The 19203-nt window shown below is 49.9% G+C and overlaps 7 protein-coding genes across 7 annotated transcripts; 4 read left to right on the top strand and 3 right to left on the bottom strand.

The window, feature by feature from the left end:
* Positions 1-797: 797 nt before the first annotated feature.
* Positions 798-2061, top strand: N7509_001844 (putative mitochondrial carrier protein (Rim2); the record flags this gene model as incomplete). The annotated part of the gene is made up of 3 exons (XM_056626481.1): positions 798-910; positions 1016-1739; positions 1849-2061. 3 exons carry the CDS (start codon positions 798-800, stop codon positions 2059-2061), a joined length of 1050 nt encoding a protein of 349 aa, XP_056492276.1.
* Positions 2062-2717: 656 nt separating this feature from the next.
* hrdA (E3 ubiquitin-protein ligase HRD1) lies at positions 2718-5277 on the bottom strand (the record flags this gene model as incomplete). Its single annotated transcript, XM_056626480.1, has 5 exons — positions 2718-3881; positions 3932-4593; positions 4653-4962; positions 5050-5154; positions 5254-5277. 5 exons carry the CDS (start codon positions 5275-5277, stop codon positions 2718-2720), a joined length of 2265 nt encoding a protein of 754 aa, XP_056492275.1.
* A 769-nt stretch (positions 5278-6046) lies between these two features.
* N7509_001842 (uncharacterized protein) lies at positions 6047-7528 on the bottom strand (the record flags this gene model as incomplete). Its single annotated transcript, XM_056626479.1, has 5 exons — positions 6047-6366; positions 6429-6883; positions 6939-7062; positions 7112-7258; positions 7297-7528. The coding sequence occupies 5 exons, from the start codon at positions 7526-7528 to the stop codon at positions 6047-6049; spliced, it is 1278 nt and encodes a 425-aa protein (XP_056492274.1).
* Positions 7529-9025: 1497 nt separating this feature from the next.
* Positions 9026-10514, top strand: N7509_001841 (uncharacterized protein; the record flags this gene model as incomplete). The annotated part of the gene is made up of 5 exons (XM_056626478.1): positions 9026-9445; positions 9519-9985; positions 10042-10102; positions 10159-10354; positions 10432-10514. 5 exons carry the CDS (start codon positions 9026-9028, stop codon positions 10512-10514), a joined length of 1227 nt encoding a protein of 408 aa, XP_056492273.1.
* Positions 10515-11632: 1118 nt separating this feature from the next.
* On the bottom strand, positions 11633-12979 carry N7509_001840 (pyridoxal phosphate-dependent aminotransferase; the record flags this gene model as incomplete). The annotated part of the gene is made up of 2 exons (XM_056626477.1): positions 11633-12103; positions 12161-12979. 2 exons carry the CDS (start codon positions 12977-12979, stop codon positions 11633-11635), a joined length of 1290 nt encoding a protein of 429 aa, XP_056492272.1.
* Positions 12980-13968: 989 nt separating this feature from the next.
* Positions 13969-15775, top strand: N7509_001839 (uncharacterized protein; the record flags this gene model as incomplete). Its single annotated transcript, XM_056626476.1, has 5 exons — positions 13969-14214; positions 14302-14727; positions 14783-15478; positions 15532-15621; positions 15674-15775. 5 exons carry the CDS (start codon positions 13969-13971, stop codon positions 15773-15775), a joined length of 1560 nt encoding a protein of 519 aa, XP_056492271.1.
* A 701-nt stretch (positions 15776-16476) lies between these two features.
* N7509_001838 (putative MFS transporter) lies at positions 16477-18218 on the top strand (the record flags this gene model as incomplete). The annotated part of the gene is made up of 2 exons (XM_056626475.1): positions 16477-16734; positions 16797-18218. 2 exons carry the CDS (start codon positions 16477-16479, stop codon positions 18216-18218), a joined length of 1680 nt encoding a protein of 559 aa, XP_056492270.1.
* Positions 18219-19203: the final 985 nt, after the last annotated feature.

The raw sequence follows: 19203 nt of genomic DNA, 5'->3' as shown, positions 1-19203 counted from the left end.
GCAGAGACGATCCGGGTCGGGCGATGGACATACCACGTAGATCAGGGGTAAATCATTGCAGTCAACAAGGTGGCCTCATCGCAGGGCGGGAATGATGAAGTAAAGGAATGGAAGGGTCGATGAGATAGAAGCAAAGCACCGACTCACAGATCACAGATCACTGCTCCTGGAGTTCATATAAGCTCCAGTCAGTCTCGTCCAGCCAATCGAGCCAAGAAGGGTCGTCATGGTCCACCGTGGGGCGAATGGAAGGGGGAAAATGTGGTCGGCGGTGGATCGTCCATTGAGCACTGCCCGCTGATGACGAGTATCCTGGCCATGGCCACGGCCATTGCCCCAATCCAACACTCAACCTGGTGGATTAGGAGCTTGACCTCCCCGCGGAGTACGGGGTATGGAGTATATGTTCTTGTTCTACAGATCTTGCAGCATAGTGCATACTTCTCTTATACTAGTACTACTAGTAATCAACCATGATATAGACATCCATGCCTCTCACACTTTCCAGATACTCTGCAATGGAGTATCAAATAGATGGATACATATTTCTAGTGTACATTTAACAAATGGATATTTAATATTTACCGAGTGAACAGTGAATACTATGTATCCTTCATAGATGTACATTACTACTCATACTGAATGTGCCTGTATAGACTGACCAATCAGAAGGCCGCAGTTATCAGTCCATTATCTCACGTGACACCGCGAAAACCTGCGGCGCCGCAACTTTCCAAACTTCCAAACGGGAAATTTCTCGTTCATCTTGCTTCCCCAGATGCCCTCAGGCTGTCATGATGCAGTCTTCTAAGATTCAAGGTCGTCCCGCTGAAGATGCCATCTCCGTCAAGGCCTCTCATGCCTCCCCTAAGAAATCTCACGACCCCCTAGCCCACCTTCTCGCCGGCGCGTAAGTTATGATTTCCCCGTCGCCACGCGGCAACTTTTTTTTTTTCGAAACAAAACATCAAGAAGCCCCAACATCGGACTAACCCGTCATTTTATATTTAAATAGGAGCGGTGGATTCGCAACTGCAATCGCAACTTCTCCTCTCGATGTCCTCCGTACACGCCTCCAATCCGATTTCTACCAACGACCCCCTGCACCTTCCGCCTCTTCCGCCTCTTCTCCGATCTCCCAAATCACCAATGCCCAACACACAAAACACAAGACATCCCGGATAATCAGTAACATCTACCGAGCTGAAGGCTGGCGAGCCTTCTTCCGCGGCCTGGGACCCAGTCTCGCCGGTGTGGTCCCGGCCACCGCAATCAAATTCTACGTCTACGGAAACTGCAAGCGCATCGGCGCTCACATGTTTGGCTGCGGCGAAGATTCAACACTCATTCACGCGCAGGCCGCTATCTCCGCCGGCATTGCCACCTCTACCGCAACAAATCCTATCTGGCTCGTTAAGACTCGCCTGCAACTCGACAAGGCTCAAACAAGTACCGGAAACCGCCGGTACAAGAATAGTCTTGACTGTATCCGTCAGGTCCTTCGTCAAGAAGGTCTTGGCGGCTTGTACAAGGGTCTCAGCGCCAGTTACCTCGGTGCGGCTGAGACAGCCTTGCACTTGGTTCTGTATGAGCGTTTGAAGGGTATCTTGCAACGGTCACTCGTCTCGCCTGATGGAACGGATACCCCAACGCAAAGGGAAATCACTAGTTGGATCAGTACAACTGGTGCGGCTGGTTCTGCCAAATTTGCTGCGGCTTTGATTGCTTATCCCCACGAGGTACGTATTGAAAATGAAAGCAACGCGCACACTCAACTGGTTCTGCTGGGAAGCTAGCCAGCCACTTACTCTGTCGAACTTTTCTAACAACTGTCCCTTTTTGCTACAGGTCATCCGTACCCGTCTCCGCCAGGCTCCCCTCGAAAACGGTCGTCCCAAATACACCGGTCTGGTGCAGTGCTTCCGACTCATCGCTAAAGAAGAGGGCATGGCTGGCCTCTACGGTGGACTGACGCCACACATGATCCGCTCCGTCCCTTCGGCCATCATCACCCTGGGCGTATACGAATTCGTCCTGAGACTTGTCGGCACATCCGAATGAACATAACGCTCTCATCTTCTGTGGGCTGCCACATTGTACACTATTATTGAAAGAAGCGGCTTTCCTCTCGACTTGCTTTGAATCTGGCTGTTTTTCTGCGGGGCTGGATATGCTGTTGCGAACCTAATTGCATGTATTCTATCTACGGCGTTTTATATGGTGGGATCATCATACTGTTGCTTTTTCGTGTGTTTTTTCTTTGCTCTGGGAACTGTGGATAGAATCTCCTGTCTTGAATATCTGTATTATACATCATCTTGTCACTATCATACAAAAGAACTTTCGACTCTTATCATTTTACCTTGTTTCTCCCTGTTTTTCATTAAATTCTCTAGCATAGAATAACGAAGTGAGAGTCTTGAGAGCTGTGTATCATTTAGGGGAAATCTACATTGGTATAAGAGGTCAAAATGCTAGTGTGCAGTTCGGGATCAGATAGCAGTATCTCGAACAATTCTTTATCCAAAAAGCCCGAAACCTAATATGAGAAATGGAGGGAAAGAAAAGAGAACCCGGGTATGATATTTTGCTTCAAAAAAACGCCATGCAACGCTGATCCAAGGGAAGTAGGCAATGCGATCAGGGGACTAGAGCTGGAAGCTCAAAAGAGGGGAGGGAAAGTACAGAATTGGGGGAGGGGTATGATATCTATGGATTTAGAGGGCGTTTTCGTCTGCCTCTGCCTCTTCCACGGTGGCTGCGCGAGCCTTGCCCTTTGATGCAGACTCGGAGTATGTGCTGCCTTCTTCTTCCGTTGCCTCCTTTGTGGGTTGGGCACCACTGCCCCAGCTTGTTGGAATAGTAGATGGGCCTGTCTCTGGTACTTGCTCAGACTGTACATCTGTCCATTCTTGGGACGGTGACTCTGCCCTGTGGTCCGCCGACGTTGATGATCCATTTGGCATTCCCCAGCTGGGCAATGTGGGAGGTGCTGTTGACTGCGTCTCTGTAGTGGATGTTTCGGGTGTTGGAATCGGCGCGGTGCTTCCGGCGGTCTCGTTGCTGCTATTCGCGGGAGGCTGGTGCACCCGGGTAGTTGACTGTGCGCTCGGGAATAGGCTTGTTGTTGCTGTGGGGCTAACGGTTTGCGGCGCGTTCTGACCATTTTGCTCGTTGGGCTGGAGAGGGACAAGTGTCCAACCTGGCGGAAGGTTGAGTCCTTCCGGCAACCGGCTATCTCCAGCTGACAAAACAGAGGAGCCCGGCCCAGCGACAAATTGACGTGCAGAAGTTCCTGATGGTCCAGGTTGCGGTGCGGCGGCTGTTGAAGATGTTGTTGGAGCAGCGATATTGGCCTGTTCTTGACGCAGTCGATCTAGCTCTAGTTGAAGGTTGCGCACATGCTGGAACTGCTCGGTGGCGGCACGCAGGGAGATAATTTCCTGGGTTATTTGCTGCTCAATATGTTGCAGCTGAGTATGGACGTCGGCGATGTTGGAAGTTGGGGCAGGATGGTGTTGACCATGCGGTGTAGGCACAGGTGGACGACGACCAAATCCAAATCCAAATCCAATTTGACGTGCTCCTTGTGGGTTGGCATTTGCCGCAGGTTGCAATGGCGCATTTCCTTGGTGAATTTGCTGGTGAAGATTATTGAACAGATCGCCGCCTCGTACAGCACCGAAACCGATCCGAAAAGGACCGAACTGGTAGACGCGAGCTCTGGGTGCTCCATCCCCTTGTGCACCCGGCTGGCCCGGTACTTGGTTTGGAGGAAATCCGCCAGCGCCATTGGCGGCGTTATTGGCATTAGCACCGACAGCTCCTCGAGCGGCCGCAGCCGCAGCACCAACCACTGGTCGTCTGCAAGTAGGACAGTTCTGTTGTCGTTCCAGCCAGCTCCTCAAACAGGAAAAGTGCAAGATGTGACCACAAGGAAGTTTCTTGGGCGGAGACGGTCTGGAACACGCTGTGTGCCTGCAGCTGGTGGTGGAGCACCTTCTCCAGCAGCATCACCGGCAGCGGCAGCTGGCTGAACAGAAACCATCTCCTCGCGGCAAATAATGCAGACTTCTTCCCTGGCGACCTCCTCCGGGCTCGCATCCGGGTACCTTTCATTCATGTCCCTAGTCGCATTGCGGTAACGGAGGAAGTCCATGATCCGCCGGGCAAAGGAGCGGATAGTAACAACAACGTCGCGCAGAATGTGAATAGGCAAGCCATAGAAGGTAAGAAGAATAGCAAAGAATACCAAATAGACTACGAGCTTCACAAAATCGGTCAAAAGATCGAGATAGAAGACCCATCTGCCCTTTTCCTCCCATCCGGGGACATCGATCTCAAGCTCATCGATATCGTTCTCATCGGGAAGGTCTGCAGGCGGGGAGCTTTCTCCAGCGCGCGCGTGCTCTCGGATTGCTTCCAATCTTGCTTCCCGGATCTCTGCTCGGCGTTCGTCCATCCTTGTCTTCAACTGTTGGCGGGTCACATAGATTTCCACCAATGCGATTCCATAGCGAGCGGTGGTGGAACTTGACAGAATGGTCAAGATTGCGAACTCAAAACCGAACATCACCATCATATCTGGGCGCGCTTGGTGTATAACCGTGTTGATGCAGTACCGCAACATGAAGGCATTGAAGAGAACCGACAATACCAACGAGGTGGCGAGGCGTGTATGAAATAATCGAGGGTTTGCCGGGGCTGTTGCTCGAGATATTCAACCCGGCCTTCTCCTATCCATCCCCAGACCTTTCCAACCAGGAGCGAGATGAACATGACCAGGAACCAACCGCCAAGCTCGCCCCGGAAGATGGTCATAGCCAAGCATGTCTCGGTAACGGCGAACCACGCTCGCTCATATAATTGTTCGGTTTCGATGGGTCGCAAAGGCCCGTATAGAAGTCGCTGTAACCAGAAGAGGACAAAACCAGTTACGAGAAGACATAAATTCGTTAGAATCTAGAAGCGCAACGTTCGGAGCGCGCGGTCAGCCACGTTTCGGGGTGGGACAACGGGGTGACGAGCAATTAGAGTGGATCAACTCACCATCAGATTCGCACTGCTCTGCGAGAGATATACACATGCCGCGTAGAAGTTTGCTCTTTGGTGGAGAGCCTTCAAGAACACACCGGTGGCTAGGGCCACTGAGGCCTGTTAGCTGTTAGTGGGAGTCGTTCGTTAGGGACGCATTTGAGGGGCGGAGCGGAGAGTGAGAGCGAAAGGGCAGTTAGGCGGAGGGACAAGACTTACCCCGGCGTAGGCGGCCAGTCTCATGGCGAATCACTGAAGCACGAATTGGCAGGTCATCAGAGAAGAGAGGGGGACCTGGAAGGAGGGAGATGTGAGACGTGGAGTATGGAGTATAGAAGTAGCTGGGTGACTCCATCTGGACAGCTTTCCTCCCGCCTCTCCGCATATTACGTCAGCGGCACGTGCCCATCTATCAGCATACTATCAGGCATTGACTATGAAACATTCAAAGGAAATATTTAGGTATCACTGGGGTTTATGAGGAGAAAGTATTCTGAGACTATACTCAGTTGCTCCAAGGAGTATTTATGCGGTTCGCCCAGATGTCACTACTGGTACTGGTGTCCAGGTGCAGAAAGATATATAGTAGTACCAAGCCTTAGCGTTGCTACTACTACCTGGTACTGGTACTACATACTAGTAGTTACTACCTAGGTAGGTATAGTAACTTCCAAGGTTCAACTTGGAAGTAGTACCGACGTCTGACAGCCCTGGAGTTGACTCAAACCTCGGGAGCTCTCATTCAAGGCTACCAATCCCAAGGTTCAACCGTCACGGTGGTTCAACCTTGGAAGGTTAGGGCAATCTATCCATTCAATGGAATAGTTTTACTTTGAAGCACATATCTCATTATTGACTCAGAGGTTGGGGCACAACCAATTTGAAAATTACAGGTACTTCCTTCCTAGGTAGGTAGTTTTCGGAAATGACTCTTCATTCGAAGAATCCTCATGAAGTTCCACAATCTCTAGCGGCGAATTGGGCCTGACAACTTGAAGCTCAACTTGTACCGTTATAATGGTAGTTCACACTCAATCAGACTCTGGGAACCATGGCCACCGCTCCAAATATTATTGATAGTTAGGCCTACCCTCATTTCAAGGAGATGATACCAAGCTGTACGGGTGCGTTCTTGAGAAGACATGAGTGTCAACATGACCATGTCGAGTGCCGTGGCTTCCCAGTAGGCAGCTGTCTCTGGTATCACATGCTCATGAATCAATAGCCTGCTGTATCCGCGTTTCATGGCAGCTTTGACATGCGTAAGAATGCTTTCACATATTTCGTCTGGCCAGTCATGCAAACAATTGTGCAGATAATAGGCTCGGGCGCCTGATAGTGTAAGTTTAATTTCACCTCCAGAAGAACAATTTGTAGTGCTATATGGGGCTTACCATTTACAGGCTGTTTCGTGTGAAAGTCGTACTCCATGCGGAGGATAGAGGGTTCTAGATCCTGAATTTGACCAATGACCAAAGGTAGATCTTGAAGGATCAACTTCCCTGGGACCTTGGGGTGAAATTTGTGAAACAACTCTAGGTCATGACCCACGTTTCCGCCGATATCGACGAGAAACGGAGCCTTTGGATCCGTGTCAGCGCCGTCGATCAGCCTCTCTTTTACTGGGTAGAAGCTAGGAGTCATCCAAGGCAAAGAGCCAAGGGCGTAGCCGCTCATGTGGTCACTAAAGTGTGAACCGTAACCCAGAGATTGTTGCCATGTAAAGGTATCCATAGTCGTTCCGTAGGCATACATCATTGCCGTGTCTTTCGCGTCGGTGGGATTCACCCAACCTCGCTTTCGCGAGAACTCGTGAAATCTCATAGGACCAGCACTTGTGCAGGAGAGCCTGGGGATGTGAGCAGCTAGCCAATAAAAGGTCCAGGCTGGGAGACTGTGCTTACATGGCGAGGTAGCTATTGCCAATCGCCGGAATGCTCATCGCCTTCATAAAATTCGTCAACCTGTATTCGTCCACACCAATCTCGATGAGGTACCCAGTGGCACCGAGGTGTCGCATTAATCGACCTCATAGGGCGTCAGCTAGTCTGATAACATGGGCTAACGTGGAACATACTCAGAAGTACATGATCAATCGCAAGCTTCTCTGCCAACTCGTCCACCTTTTGTGGCATGTCGCCGTTTTGTGCCATGAGTTTCCACAAACCCGAGTCCACACCAAAATTCAGGCCAGCCATTGCACCGGTCTGTCTGACAGTTAATTCTGTCGAGTTCACAAAACACTGGTTAACGATGAGATACTTGCATGTGCCCAGCAGTGATAGATCATGGTCTCCCGGGGAGTTTCCAGAGCTTGAACCAAGGTGCGACATTTGGCAAGCAAGCCTTCTCGTCCTGCATTGATGGTTTTCAAGGCATCGAAGGCTTGTGTTATCTCCTTTAGCAGCGTTGGAACAGCTTCAATGTCATTTGGCTCGGTAGCAATGGAGACATCGACATGGGATTGGCCTTGCTCTGGTTTTTGGGCTGGCATATTGATTACAACCAGGCATGGAGACCTGGAGGAACTGGGAAACAATGTAATATACAAAATTTGCGTAACGCTGCAGATGTGGATGATTATATTAAAATGCAGGGAGGCCCAGATGTACGTGCCAAGGTCGAATATTCCCGATAGTGGCTAAAGCTCAGAGACGTTTCGCTCACGCTAACACAAACCATGAAAGTTTGATCGCACATATGATCACACTGCAGCAAAAAGCCCTGTCTTGGTGATTCAACAACTATTCCAGGTGGGTCATGTCTCATACAGGAGGGGATTCTAGCTATGTCCCCTGCCACTTCAAAAGTGGACATGAGAGGAGATGAATTCCCTGCAGCTCCTGACTTTTGGCTCAAAGTCAAAGTTGGATTGGGCATGCATCGTTACCGATTAGGAATGGCATTGAACGTTATAATTCAACAGGCACCTGAGTTGTACGATCGTCATGCAGTATGAAGCTACGCTGAATCTAACCAAGAGCCAAGGAAGGTTCTTGGGCCGACGAAATACCATCAAGTTTGAAGTTTGAAGTGCTCATTTGGTCGGCTGGTGGACCACGCCCCAGCGCCACAGTAAAGGTCGGTGAAGGAGTTGAGAATATTCCCTACCGCATCCAAATCATCTGGCCGGATCGTTTGACCATGCGGAGCCGAGCCAGAGTAACCACAAAATACTTTCGAAGATTCTGTGCTTGGAGGTGATGAATGGCTGAAAAGGCCGTGATACTAAGAGAGAGAAGAGAGCGCGATCTAGACCACGGTGGCCTTTATGTTGCGGCAGATGAGGCATCTGGGCTTCCTTGCATGGGATTAATGGGTGATTGCGAGCACCTGGGCTTATCGGTCACGGTACTATGTGTCACATCCAGGCAACCTTGGCATACCGGCCGCCGCTTAGTTTAGCTTGCATGGTTTCTACATCTTTCAACTTAGCGTTGCGATATTTCTACCCCATATTATTCATGCTAAGTTTTAGGCTTCTTCGCTCCTGCTTTGCAACTTCAAACACGTCGACGAGCTCTTGCATCCGTACGAGGCTCGCACAATTAAGTTTGCTGTTTCCTCATTGGTATCCCTCTCAATGCAAATGATCAGTGCTATTTAGCGCTTCGTCCACATGGATTTCCAAGCTCCGGAATACAAGGCCAATGTTGTACAACCTAGGAAGGTTTAGGCTAATGCAATCTGCACCGCATAAATCTTGTTTTATACCTCCTAGCAAGGTTGAGACTATTTAGGAATAGCCTCGACCTGCCGATGATACCAATTGAAAGTACCCAAATATAGTCCCGAAAACTTTCAAGGCCTCGTGAATGAGGCAGTACTTTGTGATATTGCTGCAGTTTCTGTCCGCACCCAAGGACTCGCAGATAAAATGATCTTGCACAGGTATTTTCGCCTACCATCAACCCAACGACGGCATGTCCGCAGAAACGGCCTTCCAGCTAAGAATATATTGCACAACCTGCCTTGGGGCAGTCGTCTCTTTATGACATCGATTTCATCTCCTGGCTGGAGACAGTTGGACATCGCTGTTATTGGCGGCGGGATAGGGGGAATGTCCGCGGCGACCGCTCTGCGCCGTGCCGGCCACAAGGTGTCTATTTACGAAGGTGCCGATTTTATCGGTCAGGCCGGTGCTTCTATTTCGTGTGCCGCAAACGGCACGCGCTGGTTGCATGAATGGGGCGTAGACGTCACCAAAGGCGATGGGGTGATTTTACAAAAGCTCATCAGCCGCGATTGGACGACGGGCAAAATTATGACTGAGTACGACCTGGATGACTATGAGAAACGATGGGGATATGTGTACTACATGTTTCAGCGGCAATGTATGCACACAATGTTGAAGAGTTCAGCATTGAGGGAGGGAGAGGGAGTGCCGGCAAAGCTCTTCTTGAATCACAAGGTAATATGTCAAGTCACTATGAGCATCTACTTGCTTTTGTCCCTTCCGCAGCGGATCTAATATTCTCTATCAGTGCAAAGAGATTGATATCAACACCGGTTTGATTGGGTTTGAAAATGGATTGTCTGTCAACCATGATCTCATTGTCGGCGCGGATGGCATTGGATCTGCCGTTCGTGGTGTTCTTGGTATCTGGCCTGAGAAGCGACCTGCCAGATCTAGCTGCCTACATGCAAACGTTGATACTGAAGAGGCGATTGCCGCTGGTTTGCCTGACTTCTCTCAAGATAATGCCCTGCAGTTCTGGGGTGGACATGGGGAGATCTGGGACAAGATCGTTCTTTCTCCATGCCGAGGGGGTAAGCTGTTGTCATACTATTGCTTTTTCCCGAGGGAGAAAGGTGACTACGTGGGTCATTCCTGGGGGGAGCCTGACCGACCAGTGGAAGAATTGCTTGCGCCGTATCCTCAGCTCGATGCGCAAGTCCGCGGGCATTTGACGCTTGGAAAGGAAATCCAGCCATGGCGTTTATGGATGCAGTGAGTTGAGCCCAACACATAAATTGCGATAAATTAATTAGCTGTATTATCCACAGCGACCCGTATCCACACATCGTCAGAAATATGGTCTGTCTGATAGGTGATGCAGCTCACCCAGTGTGTCACGTTGTTATATAACTCGGGGTCAAACATTTAAGCTAACAAACATCCAGATGATGCCTCATCAAAGCCAAGCCGCCTGTATGGCGATAGAAGACGCAGCCGCCTTGGGCATTGTTTTTAGCAAGAAAACTTTCACAGGAGACATATCAGAGTCTCTGTCTGTTTACGAGTCGGTTCGTCTGCCTAGAGCAACCAAGGTTCAGGCAGCAGCAGCACGAGCGTCAGAGAATATCAACGAACGAATTGGTGAGTTCCAACATTGGAAGGTCATAATTTGAAGTACTTCATGTTCTCCTGATGTATTCCCACTGACGGTTTCGCAGGGTTCTCTAGCAATACTGACAATCCAGTTTACGTGGTGAAGAGTGAACAGGGGAAACTGACAATCGAAGAGATGAATGCGTGAGTCTCCAATTCCGTCAAGCCGGCCTAGTCTAATCAGTGGCAGCTACGATATGCACATGCACATTGATGAGGTAGTCTGCAGACGTAACGGGAAAGCGTATCATCACAAGTATACTCGGGGTCTGCCAATAGGGCTACAGCTATCAAACGGATATACCGTTGGAGGTAAAAATTGGTCTTCCGACTAGAGCATCCTAGATATGTTACTCTACAGAATTCAAGTTATAAAGTCTTTAACCCAGCTAGATACGTTACACTCTCTGGCCACAGGAGTCTGTTACCCACTACTAGTCCCGAGGTCCTACTAGTAGTAAATTCACGCGCCAAATCAGCCTTTAAACGTAACTTACCGTATTGAAGTTTTAAGTTTGAACCAGTGGATAGATCTTAGCACAATAAGTTGGTCTTGTTTTGTTATATTTTCCCTCTGGCAATAGTATAAAAATGGGGCGGTGGGTAAAAGATTCTCGTGGACAGCGGGTGCATATGGAGAGCATGAACTCTGATCCATGCCATGAGAATGCACACTCTTTGCACATTGCTTTCGTTCAATTACGCAGGGTGGTCCCCAAGGGCCACAGTGTGTGGCTTGGTTGTATGCCCGAATAGTGGGGATACGATTACGAGTGGACATGTAGTGTAACGCGAATGCATATAGAGGACTGAAGTATGAGAGGAGGCAACCTCGGAGACAGTCTAGGCGAGTGAAATCCCGGGGGAAAGATTGTGGCTTGTAGAACGGTGAACCCTCTCCGGTTAGTTGTGTCTAAGCGCTTCCCCCTCCGCAATGATCCACTTTCCTTAGAGAGCACCTGGCAATTTACCTCAACAGATCAGGCCTCTTCTCTGGAACTCCACACAAGCCCTGAGTGCGTCTAACTGAACATTCTTTCCTATGCCTATCATAATTATGGGTAGGATTGGCACGGCTATCTGTCCGCGTTATTCGGGCTTGTCCTAATCTTCTCACTTTTGAACAACACGTGTCGTGCATTGATGTGGAAACTGAATGAGATGTCTAAAAGATATGCACAGGTCACTTTCGCACGACTTCAAGTAACTTTCAGTGGATCCCAATCCACACTATGCGTTTTCTCGCTGAAGCCTAGCAGTTGGTCTTCACAATTGGACCTTTTCAGGTATCCACTGCCGCTTTGCCTCCATCCCAATTTCGATTCGGCGTAGCCCTTCGATCAGATTCTTTCGAGGTAGAGCAAACGTAATTCTGAACCAACCCGCCTCCCCGCTCTTGAACCTGGAGCCGGCACCAACGGCCACACCTGCTGCTCCGAAATTTTCAAATAGCTTTGCGTCTGTTTCCTTCGTTGCTAGCTCGCCCCCAACCCGCGCCCACATGACGCAGCCAGCAACCGGTGAATAGAATACAATCTGATGGAATGACAGGAAATCCTCTACTATCTCCGCTGCTTTGCGCAGGCGAGGTTTGTTGAGGCTCAGTACGTTTTCAACGGTCTGAAGATTCGAAAAGAGAGAAGCAACGGCTATTGATGCCATGTTGCACACCTTGAACCGATTGAGAGCCGCTAGTGCACGGCGAAGCTCGGGATTTGACTGCGTAATGAAATAGCCCTGCAGATGCGTTAGCGTTGGTCTGCACGTGCATACTCATTGATTATCCCGACAAACCAATCGAAGCCCGCTGCTACCCAAATCCTTGCTGATACTGTAAGCTACATGCACACGAGCATGGTCGACGCCAAGTCGCTTCAGGTCCATCGACAATACCGATGTGAACTTCGTTTCTAACCCAATCACAGTATCGGGATTAGCATCTTTACCGTATCTAGTCGCCCCAAAATTCGAAAGAGCGTATATCTCGTCCGAAATGAAGTGGATCTTGTGAGCTTCGCAGAATTGGAGCAGGGCCTCTAACCATAGGGGAGGATAAATTTGACCAAGAGGGTTGTGGGGATTGCAAAGTATGAGGGCCCGAATGGGGCACGTTGCCAATTTCATCGCTTCGCTATAGTGCTTTACAAGATCTGCTGCATTTTTTGGTCGTGTCGAGTATCTCACGGGAACTATGCTGACGTTGTTTCTCAGCATTGAAGTGACAGCAAACCCATCCCACATAGGTGCTTCCAGTAGTATACCATCCCCAGGATCGCAAATCGAGAATATAAGGGTCTCGATAGTCGATGAACACCCTGTGCTCGTCACGATGTGTTCCGGTAAAACGGCAACTCGAGGAGAGAAGAAGCGATTGAAAAATGATGCCGATACATGCAAAAGGCCTGGAGGTCCACCAGGCTCTTGGGAATATGAGAGATCTTGCCGTTTCATGTCCAATAACACGGCGTCTTTGATCAAAGGAAGTACGTCTGGTCGGATAAGCCAGTTCTCCGCCATATCCATTTCCAGTACGCCTTTTGGAGGATCTGGCTCGGCGGAGGTATGGTCTGAGAGCCAGGATAGGCTTCGGTTCATGCGTCCTGAGAGCAGCATTGACGGAGAGCAGCTGGTAGAAATCTTGAAAGGATCTATGTGCAGGGACGTAATGCGTATGACCTTCCATTTACCAAGATATTAGACAATATTTAACTAAGAGGTTAGACTGATTCATGTCTTTAGTATCAGCAACAATGAAATTGATCGCGTGTGGCTTGACTCACCGCTGTTTTGTTGTGAAGCTCCATGCAGAAGGGAAAGTACTAGTAGAAGTTTACAAGGAAATCAAGGCACACGATAATTCAGGTTGATCAATATTTCTTTTACTAATCACTTGTCTGGTCCTCGCAAAGTTTGCTAGATCTCCTAGCTGAATTGGTTTAAGTTCAAAGATCGTCGCTGCACTCAATGGATGGATCTAGGCCGATTCCATTACTCCCATTTTCCATCTTCGCCAGAGACCAAACGCCTGCTACTACCCGGGAACGACTGCAGATGAAGCAGCATGGCCCTACCTGTGCATACGCATGGGGTGTAGGTGAGAGAAGAGTCCTCAAATTCTCCTTGGCAGCAATAAGGTTCTCCAATTCTGCACCAGGATCGTCCCTTTTAAGTCATGGCAAGCGATCTTGACATTGGATTGGCCAGTCGTGTTAACCACAACTTGGTTTTATAGAGATGCAGGTGAGAACTCTGGCGTCCGCACATCTCGGTGTTTAGAACTGCAGAGGAACCTTCGGAATAGCCTGTCTTTCGCCGGGACTCGGAGCTTACCTTTTTTGAACCGATTTGCGTCTTAAGATCACCTTGGGCCATACACTTTCTACCTTTTAACCTTGTCACTTCCTATCTTCAGTTGAGCGCAGTAACTCAGATTGAAATTATACAATTGTGAGTAACTGAGTGAGCCAACAACGAGGCGAAATCCTAGTATGGATGCAGAATTGACATAATCTTATATTTCTGACTTACAAAGAGGACTTCAAGTCTGAGAACAGTGATACTCTGCATTTCACCATCTATATCTACAACGATTACTACTGAAGATGATCTGGGAGTCTCTGGACAGGCAACAACCCAAGCCACTGGTTGCGCTGATTCTGGGAGTCGCCGCAGTCCTCGTTTTCCACCTTTACCGCACGTACGCGCGACTGAAGCACTTTCCTGGACCCCTCGCAGCAAAATTCACAAACTTTCATCGCTTTCGCCTCGCGCGTCGTGGCCGCCTCCACCTATACCAAACCCGAGCTCACCAACAATATGGCCCCGCCGTTCGTTTCGGGCCCAACCTAGTATGCATTTGTGACCCGGAGGCCATTCAAACAATTTTCAACCTGCGAGGTGGATTTCCCAAGGTCCGTGAACCCCATCTCTGCTAGTATGAGAACGTGGCTCTCACAATATTGATGGATGTTAACATGATCGTCGGGCTGATGCAGAGCAATATGTACCGCGCCTTCCGGCCCTGGACCACTGATGGCTTACTCCTCTCCGTCTTCACCGCAGAAGACGATGCGACAAATCGAGAAATGAAGCAGCACATCTCTGTGTATTATTCGCTCTCGTACGCTGTATCCTCTTTTGAGCCAAGAATGGATAGTGCTTCGCGAATGTTCTTTGACGAGCTTGATCGCCGATTTGTGCCCAAGGGAGCACAGTTCGACGTGACTCAGTGGATGAAATTTCTCTCCTACGACACCATGGGTTTGATGACATTCTCCCGACCATATGGCTACGTTCAGCATGGGAGAGACTTGCACGGCATCATGGACGACGTGAAGAGGGCAAATCTAAGTATCGGACCCGTAAGTTATACATGGCCAGCAACTTTGATATGGAGCATGGCTAAACTTTGGGCAGATGACGCAGATACCATGGGTTGATTGGCTCTTGCATAAGAACTGGGGAGCAAATCTCTTCAAACGCGAAGCCATTGCCCCTCTACTGGACTACGTCCTGGCACGTATTTCGGAGCGCCAGGAAGAACGTCGGAAAAATCCCAAATCACCCTCCAATGCAAATATCGACGGACCCATTGCGGAGGGTGACTTCCTCGGGTATTATCTCAATGCCCAGGAGAGAAAGGATAATGTGCCACTTCGATTTGTGTCAACATGGACTTTTGCCAATATTCTTGGAGGGGCCGACTCCACAGCCTCCATGCTTCGATCTGTGGTCTGTTTCCTAGTAGAACACCCCGACGCACTAGAAACAGTACGATCCGAGTTGCGGGATAAGCAAAGCACTGAGACCGGGCTCACTCTACCTTTCCCCCAATGGCATGAGCTCCAGAACCTGCCCTTCCTAGACGCTTGTATCAAAGAGTCGCTCAGGCTCGATTCTCCATTCTCTATGCCTCTTGAACGAGTAGTTCCAGCAGAGGGAACCACAATATGTGGTCAATTTTATCCTGGAGGCACTGTGGTTGGCATGAGTCCCTATATCACTAACCGCTATAAGCCGACATGGGGTGACGATGCGGATGAGTGGCGCCCTCGCCGCTGGTTGGAAGGCGAACCGTCGCATATCAGAAAGCTTGAAGCCAGTCTGCTTAGTGTAAGTCAAGTCTAGCCAACCTCCCTGGTATGATCAATGTCTGATTGTAGCAGTTCGGGGCCGGAACACGAGGTTGCCTGGGCCAGCATGTCGCCCTTTTTGAAATCAAGAAGTTTGTCACAGCACTCTTTATGAACTACGATGTGAGTACTTGGGCTGCGGGCATACAGTCAATGATCCATACTTACGGTTTAGATCGATCTTGTCGAGCCTCGAGCGAAGTCCAATCCATACTTCTGGGTCGTCTACCCAGAGAGAGTGCGGGCGACGGTTAGAAAACGTGAACTCAAACAGTAGGTTGGATATATCCCAAAGGACTTCAAGCTGGACACCCTGGTACCTTTCGGTCCTGAATTGAATACACATTACGCGATGAACCCCAGGCACTGTAAACTCTAGGTTGTAGAAAAACCTCGAACCTTCCGACGTTGAATATCGTTGTTGGTTCTCTGTGACTTTGTAATGTTCAAATTTGGGATCATGAATGAACCTTGGAAGCCCATTTATGTGCGGACCAAGGCGGTATATCAGAGGATTATCTAGAGACGAGTCTTCAAGACCAGAATTACGGACATATTTATCATCTAGTTGCCACTAGTAAGAGACCTGCATCAAAACCTGAAATGGATAGCAGCACTAGTACCTTTAGTAATAACCGGAAGCTTATGTCAGCATATATTTGAACTTGAACCTCGTGACGATCATGGGCAATTCAGGAATGAGTTTCCATATAACCACCTAGGCAAGTTCAAATTCCTTTCAAGCTTGTTTATACTAGTACTAATAATATGCGAAGACTGTAGAGAAGCCTTGGATTGTAATTAACTCAATATTTAGTTGTCCCAAAGGTCGCCCGATCGGGAAGGATCTCCCTGTTATCTGATCAACACGTGACTCCCCGCGTTGGTGCCACAAGCTGAACTGAAACCCGCCGATCGTGATGGTCGCCTTGATTCTTCCTCCATTCTTCGTTCTTCCATCCACGTAATGCGCTGACGATGGTGATGGCATCATCTCCAGCCCTTTTCACTGCCTCTAGGAGGCAGACCCTCACATATCTGTTGGGGGTCTGTCCGTTTTCTATCGCATTCCTAGTCTTCATCAACTCATCCGTCTCGTTTGTGGTGACTGACCTCATTGGGCTGCACAATGGCGAGGGCGACGCCGTCGGCACCCTCGGCTTCGCAGACGAGCTACTTGCACTGGCTGCTTGTCCTTTGTGGGGTGTTCTTTCCGACCGTATAGGTGTCCGCCATGTATGTTTCAATTCTCCCTCCACACGCGATCTAAACATTGTCCATTGCTTACGTGGTGTTAGGTGTGCACTGTGGGGTATTTGATTATCGCGCTTGCGCTGGTTCTTTTCGTGCAGGCCACGAACGTCTACCCTCAACTTCTCCTCGGAAGGCTGCTTTTCAGTCTTGGTGGCTCGGCCGTGTCAACTATGGTCACAGCGGTCCTGCCGAGTGTGACGGGTAAAGCACACGCCGCCTGTTCATATCGCGCCTCCGTCTCATCTGAATTGACAATCACGCCTGAGCGATTGCGAGCTGCTGGTGGCGGGTCCGGTACTTCCGTGGCATCGCCTTCTGCTCGACTTTCTGGATTTGTTGGATTGTTCGCGGGATGTGGCGCCCTTGTTTCGCTCAGTGTTTTCTTGCCCCTTCCAGCTCGGTTTGAGAAGCAGGGCCTTTCACCGGCCGAGGCGATTCAGCGTAGTTATTATTTGGTTGCCACTGTGGCTTTGGTCATCGGATTGATCAGTTTCATCGGTCTTCGCAATCTTCCTGGTGAAGAAAAGAAGGGATGGAGTTCATTGTGGAAATGCGATTCCTTGGAGGATGTCGACGATTATGATGATTCCAGGACGTCACCATCCAGAATGCCATACTGGAAACAGCTGACGACGGCTATGCTGCTCGGCTTCCGCAATCGCAGCATCGGACTGGGATATGTGGGAGGCTTCGTCGCCCGGGCTTCGTCGGTGGGGATTTCCCTGTTCATTCCCCTGGCTGTAAACCATTATTATCGAGTGTCTGGGCTCTGCGACGAGTTACATGAACCGGCACCTGGTTCGGGACTAGGGGAGATCAAGCGGGCGTGTCCCAAAGCCTACATAGTCGCCTCCATCCTAACGGGGGTGTCTCAACTTGTGGCTCTATTTGCCGCACCAGCGTTTGGGTTCTTGACAGACAAGTCCCGACGCTACAACTTCCCGCTTCTGTTTGCGGCCCTTGTGGGAGTGGTGGGATACATGTCCTTTGGGCTCCTACCGAGTCCGCAGTACAAGGGGCCCGATGGCAGGGGTGGAGTTTTTGTAATCATGGCTCTCGTCGGGATTAGCCAGATTGGCGCTATTGTCTGCAGCTTGGCGGTGCTCAGCAACGGGATTTTGAGTGTTAGCATCGACGATGAGACATTGCGGAAGATCTACGAGGAGCAGAACGGCTCACGGGGCGAGGGTGGAGAATCGGACGAGAATCAGTCACTGCTTGCAGGATCAGTTAATCGGCGGTTACACCATTTGTCACATCTAAAAGGATCCATCGCGGGCGTCTACTCCCTGTACGGTGGGGCGGGAATTCTGCTGCTCACCAAGGTGGGTGGGCTCTTGTTCGACAAGTGGTCTTCGGGTACGCCATTCTACATTATGGCTATTTTCAATGGGATCTTGCTTGCCGCAGGGATTGTGTGTGGTGTCATGAATCATGTTGCGCCGAGGATGGCGGTGGCTCTATAGCCCTGCACTACCCCTCACCCTGACCCCCGACTAGGGGGTACTAATGACGGAGTATTGGGGCCAAAAATTGAGACTTTTCGTGCTTTTGGTTATGTTGGTTTTACTGCGCTATCTAGAGTATGCGCCTATTCATAGCGTGGTTTCAGGACGCGGCATATGTAAGGCGGCAAAAGAGCCGATAACTAGTTATGATCAAGTATACATGTTCCCACAAGGTTTACTTATAGACGAGTACCTACTCGTACCTACTCGTGCCCTTTCGTATGTACTGGTAGTAAATGTACACTGGGTTGTCAGCAATCCAGGGGCAAGCCACATCAATATTTAATCTAAACTAACGTGGTCAGTAATTAAATCGATGAACACCCCCGGAAAAGCGGGCCCGACTTGGTCCCGGCTCTCCTTTCGAGTTCGAGTTTGCACTTCTCATCTTCCTTCCCTCTCGCACTCTCCACCATCCATGATCTGGACTCCTCTAGACTCTCTCGATGGACCTCACAATGGACCGCAATTTGCGCCGATCCCTGAGTGGACAACTCGCAATGGAGCGCAATTTCGCCTGGCGGTGATGATGAGCGACCAACCCATTACCTCTTCCAGTCATAATCAAGTCAACCCTGGCTCTGACCGGCGTCTATACTCGACAGAGTCTAGCGCCCCCCCATTTAGCTTCAATTAGCTCTCGCCCCTTTTCCACAGCTGCAGCACTAGAGGCTCGTCGACTCCACCTTGTGCCCTGTGAAGGGTCCGACTGGGGAACCCCTGGGGCCTGTTCCTGGGCCTGTGCCTGAACCGTTCCCTCTAGTGTTGCCCGCCATCACACACACGGCCCCAATCACCACGATGCGAGGCCAAGAATTACTCGTACGGAGTAAAGCCAGCAGGTTCTGCCCCCATGCCAAGACGCCCTCGAATTTGGCCCGCTCTCGTACTTTTATGAGCGTATCGCCCGGGGCCGCCCCCGGTCTCTTTCTCTCTCTTTCAC

Source organism: Penicillium cosmopolitanum (genome assembly GCF_028827165.1).
Source record: "Penicillium cosmopolitanum strain IBT 29677 chromosome Unknown utg000004l:1.0-4361866.0:1.0-4365735.0, whole genome shotgun sequence".
NCBI classification, from domain to species: Eukaryota; Fungi; Ascomycota; class Eurotiomycetes; order Eurotiales; family Aspergillaceae; genus Penicillium; species Penicillium cosmopolitanum.
Note: the sequence above shows the minus strand (reverse complement) of the source record. Positions and strands in the feature narration are given on the sequence as shown.